The 16,617-nt window shown below is 45.4% G+C and overlaps 1 protein-coding gene across 3 annotated transcripts in view; it reads left to right on the forward strand.

Annotated features, from left to right (window-relative positions):
- gphna (gephyrin a) overlaps window positions 1-16,617 on the forward strand; it is a 143,299-nt gene that overhangs the window by 62,305 nt on the left and 64,377 nt on the right. For all 3 annotated transcript variants that reach the window (XM_030391843.1, XM_030391844.1, XM_030391845.1), the window contains 2 exons: window positions 197-334; window positions 3,287-3,329. In XM_030391843.1, the coding sequence (XP_030247703.1) occupies window positions 197-334; window positions 3,287-3,329 (181 nt within the window). The remainder of the gene's footprint in view (window positions 1-196; window positions 335-3,286; window positions 3,330-16,617) is intronic.

Consider the following 16,617-nt stretch of genomic DNA (forward strand, 5'->3'; position numbering starts at 1 on the left):
GACTTGCTTGAGTAGTAGCAATGACTTGACTTGACTTGCTTGATTTTCATCACAGTAACTTGGGTCTTGCTTGAGACTTGAAGGTTAAGACTTGAAACTTGCTTATGACTTGCTCGTATGTGACTTACTCCCACATCAGGAAAATCGACTAAATAAAATGCATTGTGTGTGTCTGTGTGTGAATTTGTGCATGTAGATCCCGGACTCGATCATTTCTCGAGGCGTTCAGGTGCTTCCTCGAGATTCAGCCTCTTTAAGCTCCACCCCTTCCGAGTCACCACGGGCAACACAGGCGACCTCCCGCCTTTCCACTGCCTCATGCCCGACACCCAAGGTACACACTTACTTTTTCATACATGTACACGCACAGAGAGAGAGAAGGAGAGAGAGACAGAGAAAGAAATTGTCCTAATTAATCTCTAACATTAGACTGACATTAGAAAAAAATATCAAAATATGTTGAAACTGTCAAATTCTCAAACAGTGCCCTTTACTTAGGTCAACTGCAAAGGGATCCAGGCCTTGATTTATATAACCAGCTTTACAAGCCTAGTTTTTCTTGTTTTGTGAGTCAGATGTATTTTATCATATTTTAGTAATGATTTGCTATCATTTTAATCTGCTGTTGATGCATATTTACCTTTAGTCCTGTAAATTCAGTAGAATGTTAATTTCCACATTACTTATGCCATTAATACAACAACAAAGTCCTGTCTCACTCACCATTGTGCTGCTCCAAATTAATATTCTGTAAAAGAAACAACATTATCACTAGAGTGTGCGTCCCATGCACAGAGGCTTTGTCCTTGCTGCAATGGCCCAGGGTTCTCTCTCATCCCAGTTCCTGTCATCTCCTAAGCTATCCCATCAATAAAGACATGAAAAGCCAAAAAAATACTTAATAGACAAGAAAAAACCGTTATCATTCCCATTTATATTTCCATTTTGCACTTTTAAGCTCTCTTCACATATTATTCACATTAAAAGCATTACAGCAGCTCAAAATGACAATCCCTTCCTTTCCTCATTGCCTTTAAAATGATAAGTTCACCCAAAAATGAAAATTCTGTCATTATCTACTCACAGTCACGCTAATGAAAAGTCAGGTGAAGTTTCATAGTCCACAAAACATTTTTGGAGCTTTGCAGCTAAGCAGCATTAGAGACTTGTTCCAATTCTCCGGAAGCCCTGATCTCCCAAGTTGATGTGAGAGAATGTGATGTATTCAAATTTATCAGGGATCTTGGGACTTCCAGAGTTTTTCAGAGACTTGTATTATGTCAGATGAGTTGTATGGAGCCATTTTATGTTTTTTCAGTTGTTTTTGTATTTAACTTCTTGCTGCAAATAAGTCCCTATCTACTTAAGTAGTTTATGAGAATTCTGCAAGGCTATTTTGCTGTGAAGCTACAGAAATGTTATGTAGACAATGAAACTTCACCCGAATTGCCACTGGCACAAGGAGTAGGTAACAACTGAATTATGATATTTGGGTGAACTCTTCCTTGAATTTGAAACAAGACAGGTGGAAATTGTTTCATTAATTATTTTTTTTTAATAATTAAAACATTAATTAATGAATAAAAACATGATCTATTTTAAAAGAGAAACTACTTTTTTATTTAATTGGCCTTTTTGGTTGACCGGCCTTAAAGCAAAACTCTCACCAAAATGCAACCTAGGCTACACATGAACACGAGCATTGAGAACATCGTTTGTGTACACGGAGTTTGCTAAAAAGAACGTTTTTGGACAACTCACGTTAGCAGATGTTTCCTTCGCTCGCTGCCATCCTGCCAGTGAGAAGTGTCAATCTCCGAATGTGATGTAACATGGAGGACAGTTAAGGTGGACCGCTCCTAAAGCTTAGTTCTATATAATACGCAGAGATAATTAATTGTTTTGTCGTTAGCGAAAAACAATATTGTCCTTGAAGTTGAAAAAGGAGCCTCATATGAAACAATACTAAAATAAAAAGCCGGAAAAGTCACGCGAGATATCGCATGGATAGACCCTGCGAGGGAACTGAGTGCAGTTAGAAATGCTCAATTTCGTTCTTTTGCCCGTCCGCTTTCGATAATAACTGTTATAAACTCGTAGGTAAGACACATATGAAATTTGATTGCATTTCAATAGAGTAATAATCATACATTTTCATCCTTGAGCTGCGGAACTCTACTGCACTCGGTAATCGACTCGCAGGGCTTCCCCACAACAGGAAGTTGTTGCAGGAGAGTGGTGAGTTGTATTCACTATACAGTAGCTATCCGGCTAAGCTAGCAGAGGTTTGATGCCTCGAACTATGTGCTGAGACCCTATTTGTACTATGCTGAACTACTTTGGTGCTGTTCTGAGCATTATTTGTGGCTTTTTCATTCGGTCATTTCTGAGTTTGCTAAAACTAAGTAAACTAGCGGTCTGCAAACTTGATTTCACGAGGGGTGGTCTTACTCAGTGTCATAGTGTGTTAGACCATGGATTAAACTTACACCGGAATATCACTTTAACTCTCCTCAAAGTTACGTTGCATTCTAACATCGATACTTCTTGGCTGCCATGCAGACTGTGAGCAGAACAAGCTACTGCTAAGGTGAGTTCTTAGAAAAACTTTCTTTTTAGCAAACTCTGTGTACACAAACGATGTTCTCAATGCTCGTGTTCATGTGTAGAGACCCTGGTGATACTACGAGCAAAGTTTCATGTTGTGTCAAGCCTTCTTAGTGTTTTAAAAATAGCGATTTTGATGCTAGCATAGTGCCCCAGCACTAGCTAGCTTGCCCAAAAACGAAACTACGCTAAATCTTTAAAGTGCCTCTTTCGTCGTAATTATGCTTTTACACAAAGGCTTGACTCATATACATTAACAAAAAAGCCTAGGTTCCATTTTGGCGAGAGTTTTGCTTTAACTTGAATACTTGCTTTATTTAATTATTTATGGTATTCGTTTTTATTCTAATGGCAAGCAGTTTTTTTTGTTTATTTTTTTTACCTTCAAATCCAGATAAAGAGACAGCTTTAAAAAATAAAGATTGCTACATCAGATATTGAGAAGTTATCATGTCATCACAGGTTTTACAAACTGTTGATAAAGCTATGTTATGAATGGATCTTCTACAGCAGAGATAGATAAACGTCCATGTCCTGATGTCCTCTGTATTAGATATTATTAATAGGTAAATCAACATGAAAGCCTTTGCCAGACGGTCCTGGTATGAAGAGAGGTATATACATTTCTATACATTTGCATCAAACAAAGACCAAATATAGAATATATCTGTCTCTGCAGGTTCAGTCACGATGTGGCAGTAATGAGAACATTCTGAGAGCCAGTAAGTACTGTGTGTGTGTGTGTGTGTGTGTGTGTGTGTGTGTGTGTGTGTGTGTGTGTGTGTGTGTGTGTGTGTGTGTGTGTGTGTATGTCTAGCATCAATGTGGAAAATTCAGGAACTTATTGCTGTTTTAACTTGGAGATCATTCCATGCCATCTCACCCAATATCCAGATCTTTTACCAGTTCATGTAATGGACTTTCTTGAAAAAAATCATGTTGAAATGTCTATTGTTACGACTGGCTCCAAGGCTGCAAAAAAACATGGGTATTTGACGCGTGATCAAACAAGGCAGTTAATATTTATTGACTATAACACAAATTGAATGTACAATGGAGTGTGGAAGTGTATGTCAGTGGTGTGGGAGGGTGCTTGTATGCAATGTCAAATGTGGGGTGCAGGTTGTCTGGTGCAGAACAGAACAAAACAAAACAGCAGTAGCAGCAGCAGGGTGTCGATCCTGAGGAAGAGAGAGAGGACTTGAACCAGCAGGCTTAAATCAGCTGCAGAGCCAGGCACAGGTGCTCCCAATCAGCCATCCACTGCAACCTGCAACACACAGACACAGCCACACCCACTACACACAAGACACAGCCACACCCACTACACACAGGTCACAGCCATGGGCTGAGGGCCGTAACATCTATTAAGCTCATGGCACCATCAGGTTTGGAATTTCGTCATTTTAGGGGCAAGGCCATTTGGCCTTCACTTTTCTTTTTTTTTTAGGGGCACCAGGCCACATGACAGGGCACAAACGCCATTGAGTAAAATTTGATGATTTACCTTTCAGATTGATCCAGAACATCCTAATTTATAATAAGACATGGATTATGTCTTGAAACATTTTTTAATACCAATATCAAGTTAATGTTACATAGGAAACAGTTTTTTTTTTAAGTAGGGTTAAGGTTAGATGACTTTAGTGACACTACACAGAATATTAGTGAAGGTATTGAATATTTCTCGGTGTTTCACTTTGTAGACGGTCCCTGCGCCCTCGTCTCACAGACGGCTGACCATACAGACCAATGTTAATGTCCAGCCGGGAGGACCGCATGTTTTGATGAAAATAGGGTTGTAGGGTCAATGTAGGGTTGTCTACATTACTACGGTAGGAAAGAGTCGTCGTTTGTGTTTTAATAATGTTACGCTTCAAATCTGTTTCCAACTTCACCAAACTAAATCCTACAACATAAGTCAGTTACAAATCATGTCAAAACCGGCTTAGCTCGCTTGCGTACCTGTGCTGTAAGTGTTGTTCTTCTGTTTTGAGATGCTGCTGCTGTTTGAGAAGCTCAGGCTTTCACATGAGATCATTGATGTGATGATGAGACTCCACCTGTGTGAACCGCAAACTCACTGAAGTTACTGTGAGTGACTAGTGTGCACTCGGGTGACTGTAATTCAAGGCAAGCTCACTACGCTGCACTGACGCTTTTTACATGGAAGTTGGAAAGGGCCAGGGGCACAAAGGCCACTGTGGCTGTTCGATGATTTTGTTTTCACGGGGCATCAAGGCCAAAGTGTGGGCCATGGCCGCCATGGCCACCATGAAATTCCCACCCCAGGCACCATGCAAAGTCCTATAGCTGTACTTCAAATACTTTTTAAGCTATGAGCATTAAAGTCCATGTAAAGCAAATTCTGTCATTTTCTTCTAAACACATTAAATAGGCCATAAATGTAAAAAGCCATTCAACCATTTAGAATTTATTTTTGGAGCTAGGCTCACAAAATGTGTTTCAAAATTTCTGTGTTCAGGATTTAATGGGCGGGTCAGAAATCAGAAAATTTGCATAAACCCCGGCCCTGCTGCGGAAGCGGTATAAATACATTCAGCGCATTAGCTTCGGTGGTTTTTCCGCTCGCTCTCGAGTCTTGGATAGCATCTCTTAGAATAGTTTGCAGCTAGCTAACCAGTCAACCAGTCAGCTAAACAGTCATGTCTCCTCCATATTGCTCATGCATCTTTCCTGGATGCCACAGTGTGCAGGGTAACGGCGCTGTTAGCTTATTTAAGTTTACTAAGGACGATAACATAAGGAAACGGTGGATCGATTTTTTCAAAAGGAGCTACTGTGGAGAGTTCAACATCACCACCAACACCAGTCTCTGCAGTGTCCACTTTACCCCCTATACTTACAACAACTATCACCAGGTAAAGTCTGGATATCTGAAGAGTCTGTTGACGCTGGTCAGTGGGGCCGAACCGACCCTCTCTGTCCCCGGCCGCATCTTCCCGTCCCGCCGACAGCGGATGCTCTTATCCCCGCCACCGGCATTATATGCCCGCCTGCGACCGTCTCCGTCCCACCGACAACAGGTGCTCTCATCCCCGCCACCGGCATTATGTGCCCGCCACCGACCCTCTCCGTCCCACCGACAACAGGTGCTCTCATCCCCGCCACCAGCATTACGTGCCTGCCAGAGAGTGTAAGTGTGTGCTTATGTATGTTATAAATATTGTACTTTTGGGGCCGCTGTTTTACTCAGTTGGTAGAGCGCGCGCCCCATGTGCCGAGGCTCTGCAGCGGACCCTGGGTTCGACTCCCGGCCTGGGTCCCTTTGTTGCGTGTCACTCCCCCTCTCTCTCCCCCTGTTTCCTGTCATATCTTCAGCTGTACTTTCAATAAAGCCATAAAAAAGGTCAACAAAAATACTTAAAAAAATAAATAAATAAAATATTGTACTTTTGGGCAATTAAATGCAATTTGCTGAAGGTGCAAATCCTGAAAGTGATTTCACATCGTGCATCCTGTCATGCCCATGTAATGTTTGCAAATGTTATTGCATTTAATCATTTCATGATTAGGCCTTATTCCCTAAGCGGAGTCCATCTGACAGCACAATGATAATCTACAGGTAATATTTTATGTGCACCAATATAGCTATGACAAAGAATTATATGTAGACTGGGGTTTTACGTTTGTGTGTAATGTAAAACATGGACTGTGAGGAACTTGCACTATCAGTGTCTGATCAGAGTCAGTTTCTGGTTCTGATGGTTCAAACAGGTCGAGCTGGATCCGTCCGATGACGCTGCTAGCTTCCATTGTTACTGTATGTTATGTCCTTGTACAGCACACGGAGGCAGCGCCCCTCCCGCGCGTGGGTGTGGTTCCAGCGCCTCTAACTGACACGCCCCCAGCGTTTCCCAGCAGAGAGAAGTGCTTGTTTTTCCATCATTTTGACAACTAATTTTATATACTTAGCAATTTTTTTTAATCTTTCAAATTTGGCTCAGAAATCAATGACATATGTTTCTGTGGTTCGACAAACTTAACACAAATGTATTGCTGCTTTACACGGACTTTAAGTTTGGGCCCTCTGAGCTAAATGTAAGCATCGTGGGGCGCTGTTTAGCTCAGTTGGTAGCGCGCGCGTCCCATGTGCTGAGGCTCTGCAGCGGACCCGGGTTCGACTCCCAGCTCGGGTCCCTTTGCTGCGTGTCACTCCCCTCTCTCTCTCCCTGTTTCCTGTCATATCTTCAGCTGTACTGTCAATAAAGCCATAAAAAGGCCAAAAAAAAATTTTTAAAAATAAAATAAAAAAAATGTAAGCATCGTTTTAATTCCTTGTATGTGTACTCTAAACCTCACCAATCACGCATTTTTCACTGGATTGAGTTTGAATGAATGAATGAATACTTTATTTATTCAGGGAAGGTCAATTGAGAGCAAGCTCTCTTTTCCAATGATGCCGTGATGTACAAAATACATGAAAACACATACAATATGATCTTAAATTACAATCACAAACAGACTGGAGAACATTGAATAATATGGACTTGAACAATCTAAAGAAATAAGATGATATAGCTCAAGAGCATGCTGTAAGTGATTCCACTTCTGAGTGGCATAGACCTGAAAAGCAGTCTTCCCCAATTTGGTCCTTACATTGTGAATGTTTAAAATCAAGGACTCTTGTGAACGAGAGTGTAAATTACTAGAGGTGGGAGAAACATTTGATTCTTCGATGCATCGGGATGTGGACGTGGATGATTCTGAATTGATTTACGAAAGTCAAAAATCGATTTTTCTAAATGTTAATTGACAACGTAATGTTGACAGAACGCAAGAGACGGAACACGTAATTGCGGAAGTGCAGCACCCGGACAGTTGATGGCGCGCACATAACAAAAAAACATGAAATGGCTGAGCGCAACATTCAACCGACAGCCTCTGCTTAAAAGCGTGTGGAAGCATTTTGGCTTCTATGAAGTTAAAGCAAAAAAGGACCTGGACAAGAGCCACACCATAAGCACGTTGTGTCGAACTAAATTAAATAATTTTGAAATACGACAAACATGAGAAACCGCATTAAACGTTTCCACCCAGAGGAGGAAGAAAAACAGTTGGATGTAGTTGCTTCCAACCAGAGGACCATTGAGCAAGCAATATCAAATTTTCCACCCAACTCGAAAAGGGTGAAGCGAATTACAAACTCTATTGCAACTTTGATTGCCAAGGACTTGTGTCTATATTCTGTCGTGCTTTGTTGCGCACCACTTGCATTTCAACACATTGTGCAACAGCTTTTTGCACGTGTTGAAATGCAAGTGGTATGAAGTAGCATAGCATTGGGATATGCTGCCTATTACCCATAACAGGAGGACTTTGTGATAGGAAAAGTCTTATTATCTTTGACTGAGAGCAGCTTTTTTCTCATTTATGTTTATTTTTTATTATCAATGACCAAAAGTAGCCATGTTTTAGTATGAGAGCTGATACATAGGTCCATAATTTGTTGAAATGCAAGCTGCATTGATTATTGCATTGAAAGCTTTTTATATATATATATATATATATATATATATATATATATATATATATATATATATATACATATATTTATATTTATATATATATATTGGCTACAGTATACTGTGTTTCTCTCAGGGATATGCTAATTTCCTGTAACAGGAGGATTCTGTTAATAGAAAGTCATATCTATTTGTGACAAAGAAAAGCCTTTTCTTTAATAAGTATTATTACAGTTGTATTGTTAAATCACAGTTTGTTGTTTTTTTTTATATAAAGTAAAAAAAAGTAAAAAGTCCTATCAACAGAGGGAGGAGTTTGATGGCCACAGGCAGGAATGACTTCCTGTGGTGCTCTGTGGTGCTCTGAGGAGCAATCAGTCTCTCGCTGAAGGTGCTCCTTAGTTTGACCAGAGCACTGTGGAGAGGGTGAGTGTCATACTGCAGTATCGCCCGCACCTTCGACTGCATCCTCCTGTCTGACACTGCTGTCAAAGTGTCCAGCTCATCCCCCACAACGTCACTGGCCTTCCTGATCAGCTTGTTGAGTCTGTTGGCATGGACTACTCTTAGTCTGCTGCCCCAGCACACAACAGAAAACAGAATAGCACTGGCCACCACAGACTCATAAAACATCCTCAGCCTAGTCCGGCAGATGGAGCGGAGCCTCCTCAGAAAATAGAGGCAGCTCTGTCCCTTCTTGTAGAGGACTTCACTGTGCTTAGTCCAGTCCAGTTTATTATCGATGTACACCCCCAGATATTTGTAATGTCCACGTTATGCCCCAGGATGGAAACTGGGGTCACTTGTGTCCTGGTTGTCCTCAGATCCACCACCAGCTCTTTGGTCTTTGTTGTATTGAGCTGCAGGTGGTTAATCTCACACCATGTGATAAACTTGTCCACCACAGCTCTGTACTCAGCTTCCTCACCCTTGCTGATACATCTAACGGCCGCAGAGTCATCAGAAAACTTCTGAAGAAGGCAAGACTCTCTCTGGTAGCTGAAGTCCGTGGTGTAAAGGGTGAAGAGGCAAGGAGAGAGGACAGTCCCTTGTGGGGCCTCGGTGTTGCTCATCACTGTATCTGACACACAGTGCCGCAAGCGCACGTACTGTGGTCGGCCAGTTAGGTAATCCAAAATCCAGGTCACAAGGGGGGAGAACCACCAGCATCGCCGTCAGCTTGTCACCCAGTAGAGCAGGCCTGATGGTATTGAAAGCACTGGAGAAGTCAAAGAACGTGACCCTCACAGTGCTTCCTGGGTTGTCCAGGTGGGTGTAGACACGGTTGAGCAGGTAGATGATGGCATCCTCAACTCCAATCCGGGGCTGGTAGGCGAACTGGAGGGGATCCAGGTGAGGCCTGACCATAGGCCTGAGCTGATCCAGGACGTGTCTCTCCAGGGTCTTCATGATATGTGACGTCAGTGCCACCGGTCGGTAGTCCATGAAACCATTGGGCAGCGATGTCTTTGGTACTGGAACGAGGCAGGACATCTTACATATCACAGGGACCCTCTGGAGGCTCAGGCTCATGTTGAAGACACGATGAAGCACTCCACAGAGCTGTTCGGCGCAGGTTCTGAGAACCCGTGGGCTGACACCATCAGAGCCTGCAGCCTTACCAGCGGGAAGTTTGCTCAGCTGTCTCCTAACATGAAGCGGTGCAGGTCGTGGAGGGGGAGAGTCAGAGACCATAGTAGCACTTTTTATACAGCCTCTCCGGAGCGGTGGTTCACCAATTCTCCGCCGATGGTGATTCACACAGAGAAGCATCTCCGCTGTTCCGCCGTGTAATTCACACAGAAAGCCGGCGCTGCGGCTCCTAAAGAGGCGTGACGGTACACGTCATCTTGATGACGTTGGTGTTTCCCAGGTGTTCCCCCTGTTAATCTAAACCCACCGACAGTTTATAATCATATGGATGCTGTTATAATGTGTAGTGATTGAGATACTGACCCACCAAACATCCTGGAAAGTGACAAAGTTACGTTTTTCGCAAATTACATAATCACCTAATCACCATCAGTAAACAGGAAGCTGTCTGACTCCCTCACTGGCAGGGACGGAGGTCGTTTTCTGGGGAAAGTTCCCTTGAAGTCATGGTCAGGAGGGCTGACGGTCGCGGTGATTTATTTTCATCACAAACACTCAGTGAGTTAAAGTTTTTGCCGGTGACAAAAGAGTCGGTAGGACAGGCGGGAGGACGGACGCTTCTCCACTTACAGCTGCGGTATTTTTTTCCTCATATAAGTTGCCAACGGCAGTTACAGTTACTACGTTACTTTTGTTCGGTTCTGTAACGTTGCTTTTTGGGACATTCTCTGTATTTAGTTGAGTGAAGGACCTGATTATCCGCTCACACTGGGACGGCTTACCAATAATGCAGTCCTGATACTACCTCCAGAGGTGGATCAGCGCCGGAACGAAATTTCCCCCCTCTCCACATCTGAAACTTTCACACAGAGGAGGGTGCAGAGAATTGGTGCAGAATCCCTGCATGCAAACAGCAGTGTGAATGGGGCTAGTGAGAGGAGGACAGGTAGCATAGGAGCCAGGGGAGGTGTGAGGAGTGGGGGATGGGTGAGAGGGGCTCATCAAGTTGAGGAGGTTGGCTGTCGGCCGTCTGAGCCATTGGATACTCTGATTGGCGGTGTGCTATCGAATCAACGCGGTGTGTGGGAGGGGCGGAATACTGTGTGCGCATTGGTTGTCTACACACTCCGTTCCGTCATTTCTTGTTTTCATGTTTTGGAGTACTGGCATGAGACTAGCTGTTATTATGTCCGTTCAGGACGAATTAATCAGTGTTCGTTTGGTAATGCCTCGCTGCATGTTTAGTATGCCGCTGTTTTTGTCTGAAATAGTCTAGCGTCTTTTACACTAGAGCCACCCGCTTATCTCGCGCAAGCGCAGAATGTACACGCTACTGTGGAGCTGGCAGCACGTGGAGGCGGTGTGTTCAATGCAACTTTTGTGCCGAACGGGTCAGACAAGAGGCAACAGAGTGGCCGGAGAGTGGTTGGAGAAGGCAGTTGGACGTCTGGGCGGTGTGTGGGGGCCCTTAAACCTATTGAAGAACAGAATTCTTTGTCCCTAGCCACACTACCAGGTAGCATGAAAGCTAGGGGAGGTGTGAGGAGTGGGGGATGGGTGAAAGAGGCTCATCAAGTTAGACGAGGTGCAATCAGGAGGAGGGGGAGTCAGAAGCTGGAGACAGTCAACAAGAGAGCCAGCAGGGGCCGGGGCTTTAGTGTCATGGGGCTATTAAGGAACATAACATTGTCCCTAGCTACACTACCATCAGCTCCACTGCTAGTTGGTCTAAAACCGGTGATGGTCCTCTTACCACTCTAGACCTCCCTCATGTTGTTTTGCTGGAGCTTCCTCTCCAGCTTCCTTCTGTAGCCATCTTTAGCCTCTTTGATCTTCGCATTCAGCTCCCTCTGAATGTCCCTCAGCTCCTCCCTGTTGCCACCTCTGAAAGCCCTATTCTTCCAGTTAAGTATGGCTTTGATGTCTTTTGTTACCCAAGGCTTTTTGTTGGGGTAACAACGCACAGTCCTTGCTGGGACATGCCGTCCACACAGAAATTGATGTAGTCTGTAATACACTCAGCAAGCCCATCAATGTCCTCTCCATGTGGCTCACAGAGTACATTCCAGTCAGTTACCTCCAAACAGCCCTGCAGTGCCTCAAAGCAGTCCTCTGACCATGTCCTCACTAGCCCCATTCACACTGCAGTTTGCATGCGGGGATCCTGCGCCAATTCTCCGCACCCTCCTCTGTGTGAAAGTTTCAGATGCAGAGAGGGGTGAAATTTCGCTCTGGCGCTGATCCGCCTCTGGAGGTAGTATCAGGGCCACATTATTGGTAAGCCGTCCCAGTGTGAGCAGATAATCCGGAGGCGCGGAGCGGGGGCGTGTCGGTCTAACTAGTCTGATAACTACACAGGTCCTTCACTCAACTTAATACAGAGAAATGTCCCACAAAGCAACTTTACAGGACCAAACAAAAGTAACGTAGTAACTGTAACTGTCTTTGGAAACTTATATGAGGAAAAAAATATTACAGCTGTACGTGGAGAAGCGCCTGTCATCCCACCTGTCCAACTGACTTTTCATCACAATTCTGCCCGAAAAATGGCGTCTGTCACCGGCAAAAAACTTTAATTCACGAGTGTTTGTGATGTACATAAATCAACGCGACCGTCAGCCCTGCCAACCGAGACTTCAGTGAACTTTCCCCCAGAAAACAGCCTCCGTCCCTGCCAGTGAGGGGGACAGCGTCCAGTTTACTGATGGTGATTATATAATTAAAGTCACGCCTCTTTGGGAGCCGCAGCGCCAGCTTTCTGTGTGAATTACACAGCGGTATGGCGGAGATGCTTTGCTCTGTGTGAATCACCATCGGCGGAGAATTGGCGAACCACCGCTCAGGAGATAATGCGGAGACGCTGTGTATAAAGTGTTAGAATAGTTCTACAATAATTTAGAACTGGAGGTTGTACAAGTGGAGCATTCACAGAGCAACACGCAGGTGTTGAGGTGACTCAATGTCTGAGGAGAAAAGCATGGTATTTATCTGTCTCTCTGAGTACGTTATCACTCTGCCCTTCTGCACTTGAAGGAATCATTCACAAAGAAGGAAGTGATAACCTTGAGTAAATATTCAAAACCTTGAGTGATTATTCAATACATTACATGTGTCTTAAAACAACACAGAGGGTCACAGGTCACATTAGAAGAAGAGGAATCTTTATTTGTCAGACATGTAAACACACCCGAAATTTGTCCTCTGCATTTAACCCATCACTAGCTGCACATTCTAAGTATACACATTCATACACACACAAGCTAGGAGCAGTGGGGCTACTAGGTCAGCGCCCAGGGAGCACACATGGGGGGTTCAGTGCCTTGCTCAAGGGCACCTTGGCAGTAACCTAGGAAGTGGACTGGCACCTCTTCAGCTACCAGTCCACTTCCATATTGTACCGGCTTGAACCGGCCACCCTCTAGTCCCCAAGCCAAGTCTCTACTGACTGAGCTACTGCCGCCCATTACACAATAACATTGTGATCACAGGCAGCCTCTTCACTAGAGGCACATAGCAGGGGGTGAGAAGCAACAATTTGTGATCTGATCTTTTCAGCGGGGGAAGGGACGTGGAGGTGTATGCGTCTGCGTCCTTACATTAGCATACAGCAGGTCCATGGTCTTCTCCTCTCTGGTTTTACAGGTCACATACTGGGTGAATTTCGGGAGTGTTTTTTTAAATGGAGACACGGTTGAAGTCACCCGAGATTATAATGAGAGCACTCAGGTGTGCAGTCTGTGGTCTGGCTATTGTAGAGTGGATGACGTCAAATGCCGACATCGGGTTAGCGGACGGGGAATATACGCAGCCACTACAATAGCATGTGAGAATTCTCGGGGTAAATAGTAGGTATCGAGGCCCACAGCTAGCAGTTCAATATCCGGGCTGCAGATGCAGTCTTTGACGGTAATATAACCAGAATTGCACCACCTGTTGTTCACATAAACAGCAAGCCCCCCTCCTTTACACTTACCGCTCTTAGTGCAGTCCCTGTCAGCCCGGACAGTGTGGAAACACTCGGTGGAAACATTGTGGTCAGGAACATTCGTGTGTAGCCATGACTCGAAGAAAATTATCAAACTACACTTCCGGTATTCCTGATGACTCTGGGTTAGTGCTATAAGCTCTTCCATTTTATTCCCCAGTGATCTCACATTGCCCATGATGAGAGATGGGAGACACGGCTTGTATGTCTTCCTCTTCATAAGTCTCCGGTGTTTCGCTCCTAGCGATCCTCTCCCTCTGCATCCCCGGTGTGTTTCCCTCCAAAGTTCAGCAGGGATATCCTCCAACACTGTAGCCAAGCCGGCCGGCCTCAGCTCCATCAGCTGATCTCCGGAGTAAATAATGCGGTGTTGCTGAGCGACGGTCGAGTGGCAAAGTAAAAGAAGCGATTCCACCATGAACAAAACAACAAAAACTCTCCACACAAGCATGTTTAGAGAGGTCGTAGCTTAATCGTTCTAAAATACACTTTTGGTGCAATTTAAGACACATCATCAGTGTTGACACCTGGGTTCATCGGGTGTTTTGGGTCTCACAACAGACACCCTCGCCCAGGGGACCCAGCCGGTGTGATCAAGTCCCGGCTTGTGTCTTAAGAGCATTCGCCCACGACTCGCCCCGCTTCATCCACAGCCATCTGGACGCCTTTTCTGCTGCGTCGCTGATGTTTTTGATGGCTCTCCTGTTGTGCAGCCCCTTCACTCCTAGCATCTTGAGCGCCCTGATGAGAGACTGGCCAGCGAATCCTCTGCATCCGACGTCGATGGGGTTGCATCGGGTCCTCCATCCCCTGCTTCGGCATTCACCTGCCAGCTCCTCATACTTGGCTCTCTTCCTCTCAAAGGCCTCCTCCATCCGGTCTTCCCATGGAACAGTCAACTCCAGCAGGACCACTTGCCTTGTTGTCTCCGACACCAGGACCATGTCTGGCCTGAGTGTGGTCACTGCAATGTTCTCCGGGAACTTGAGCTGTCTCCCTAGGTTGACCTTCAGCTGCCAGTCTCGGGCTGTTGCCAGCAGCCCCCCTGCTTGACTCCTGAGCTGCTGTGGCTTCTCCCCAGCCCTAACAAAGGCGATGGACTGCCTTGCTGGTTGTTGGTGTTTGCTAGTGGAAATCCCTGTGCTGATTGCCTCCGCAATGACCCGTAGCACTTGGTCATGGCGCCAGCGGTAACGCCCCTCTCCTAGTGCTCTCGGGCAGCAGCTCAGGATATGCTCTAGCGATCCAGCTCTCTGGCAGAGAGGGCACAGTGGGTTCTCAGCCAAGCCCCAGCGGTGGAGGTTGGACGGGCTTGGGAGGACATCGTAGACCGACTGGACGAGAAACTTGATCCGGTGTGGCTCAGATCGCCATAACTCTGTCCATGAAATCTTCCGGTCAGCTGCCTCCTCCCATCTGGTCCACGCCCCCTGCTGCCGCATCCCTACTGTCCTACTGCAGCGGGCTTCCTCCACCCCTGCCCGGACCTCCTCCTGGATCAGCTGACGCCTTTCCTTCCCCTGGGCCTCGTTGTAGGAAGGTCTTGGGTTGCTCCCGAGTCCTGCCCGTCCGGATGCCACTGTTCCTACCAGCTCATTGTGCCGCAGGCGGGACTCAGCCTGGTCGACTGCCTCTTGAGCACGCCACTTGCTGCCGGTCCTTACTTCTATGCCAGCCGAGGAGACTTTGATGTCACTGGAGTCCCTATACAGCAGCACCTCTCTTGCACGGGTAACCATAAACTCCTCCGTCAGACTGCTGAAGGGTAGTTTGAGTTTGTTGTTCCTCCCGTTCAGGGCGATGCTCCTGAGGCTTCGTGGTAGGCCCAACCACTTCCGCAGGAAAGAGCTGACCTTCCTCTCGAAGCACTCGACGGTGGTCATTGGCACAACATAGACCAGCAGTGGCCAGAGGAGTCGAGGCAAGATGCCATGTTGGTAGAGCCAGGCTTTAAACTTCCTTAAACTTACTTAATAAATAACTAAAGTAAAAACAGAGCAAGTAAGATAAAGATAAAGGGAAAAAAGTTGAAAACAAAGTTAACGTAAGCAGGAGCAACTGGAACAGGCTGCATACACCACTGTGCATGCGCACGGTTATGACCACCTCTACAAATCAAAAGTTCTGAATTAGATGAAATTGGTGAGATAGTCAGGTAAAACATGCAGTAGGGCCTTGTAGATAAAAATCATGTAGTGCTGTTCCCTCCTTACAGATAAAGATGGCCATCCAACTTTGTCGTAAAGAACACAGTGATGAGTTCTAAACCCATCACCTGTAATACACTGAACAAAAATATAAACGCAACCCAAAGATCTAAAACATTTTCTATATACACAAAAGAACCATTTCTCTCAAATATTGTTCACAAATCTGTCTAAATCTGTGTTAGTGAGCACCTCTCCTTTGCCGAGATGATCCATCCCACCTCACAGGTGTGGCATATCAAAATGCTGATTAGACGGCTTGATTATTGCACAGGTGTGCCTTAGGCTGGCCACAATAAAAGGCCACTCTGAAATGTGCACTTTTGCTTTATTGGCAGGGTCTGGGGTGGTCAGAAAACCAGTCACTATCTGATGTGACTACCATTTGCCTCACACAGTGCAACACATCTCCTTCGCATAGAGTTGATCAGGTTGTTTATGGTGGCCTGTGGAATGTTGGTCCACTCCTCTTCAATGGCTGTGGGAAGTTGCTGGATATTGGCAGGAACTGGAACACGCTGTTATATACGCAGATCCAGAGCATCCTAAATATGCTCGATGGGTGACATGTCCGGTGAGTATGCTGGCCATGCAAGAACTGGGATGTTTTCAGCTTCCAGGAATTGTGTGCAGATCCTTGCAAAATGGGGCCGCGCATTATCATGCTGCAACATGAGGTGATGGTCGTGGCTGAATGGCACAACAACGGGCAACGGGTGTCTCTGTGCATTCAAAATGC

The sequence above is a fragment of the Sparus aurata genome, chromosome 16 (assembly GCF_900880675.1).
Source record: "Sparus aurata chromosome 16, fSpaAur1.1, whole genome shotgun sequence".
Taxonomy (NCBI): Eukaryota; Metazoa; Chordata; class Actinopteri; order Spariformes; family Sparidae; genus Sparus; species Sparus aurata.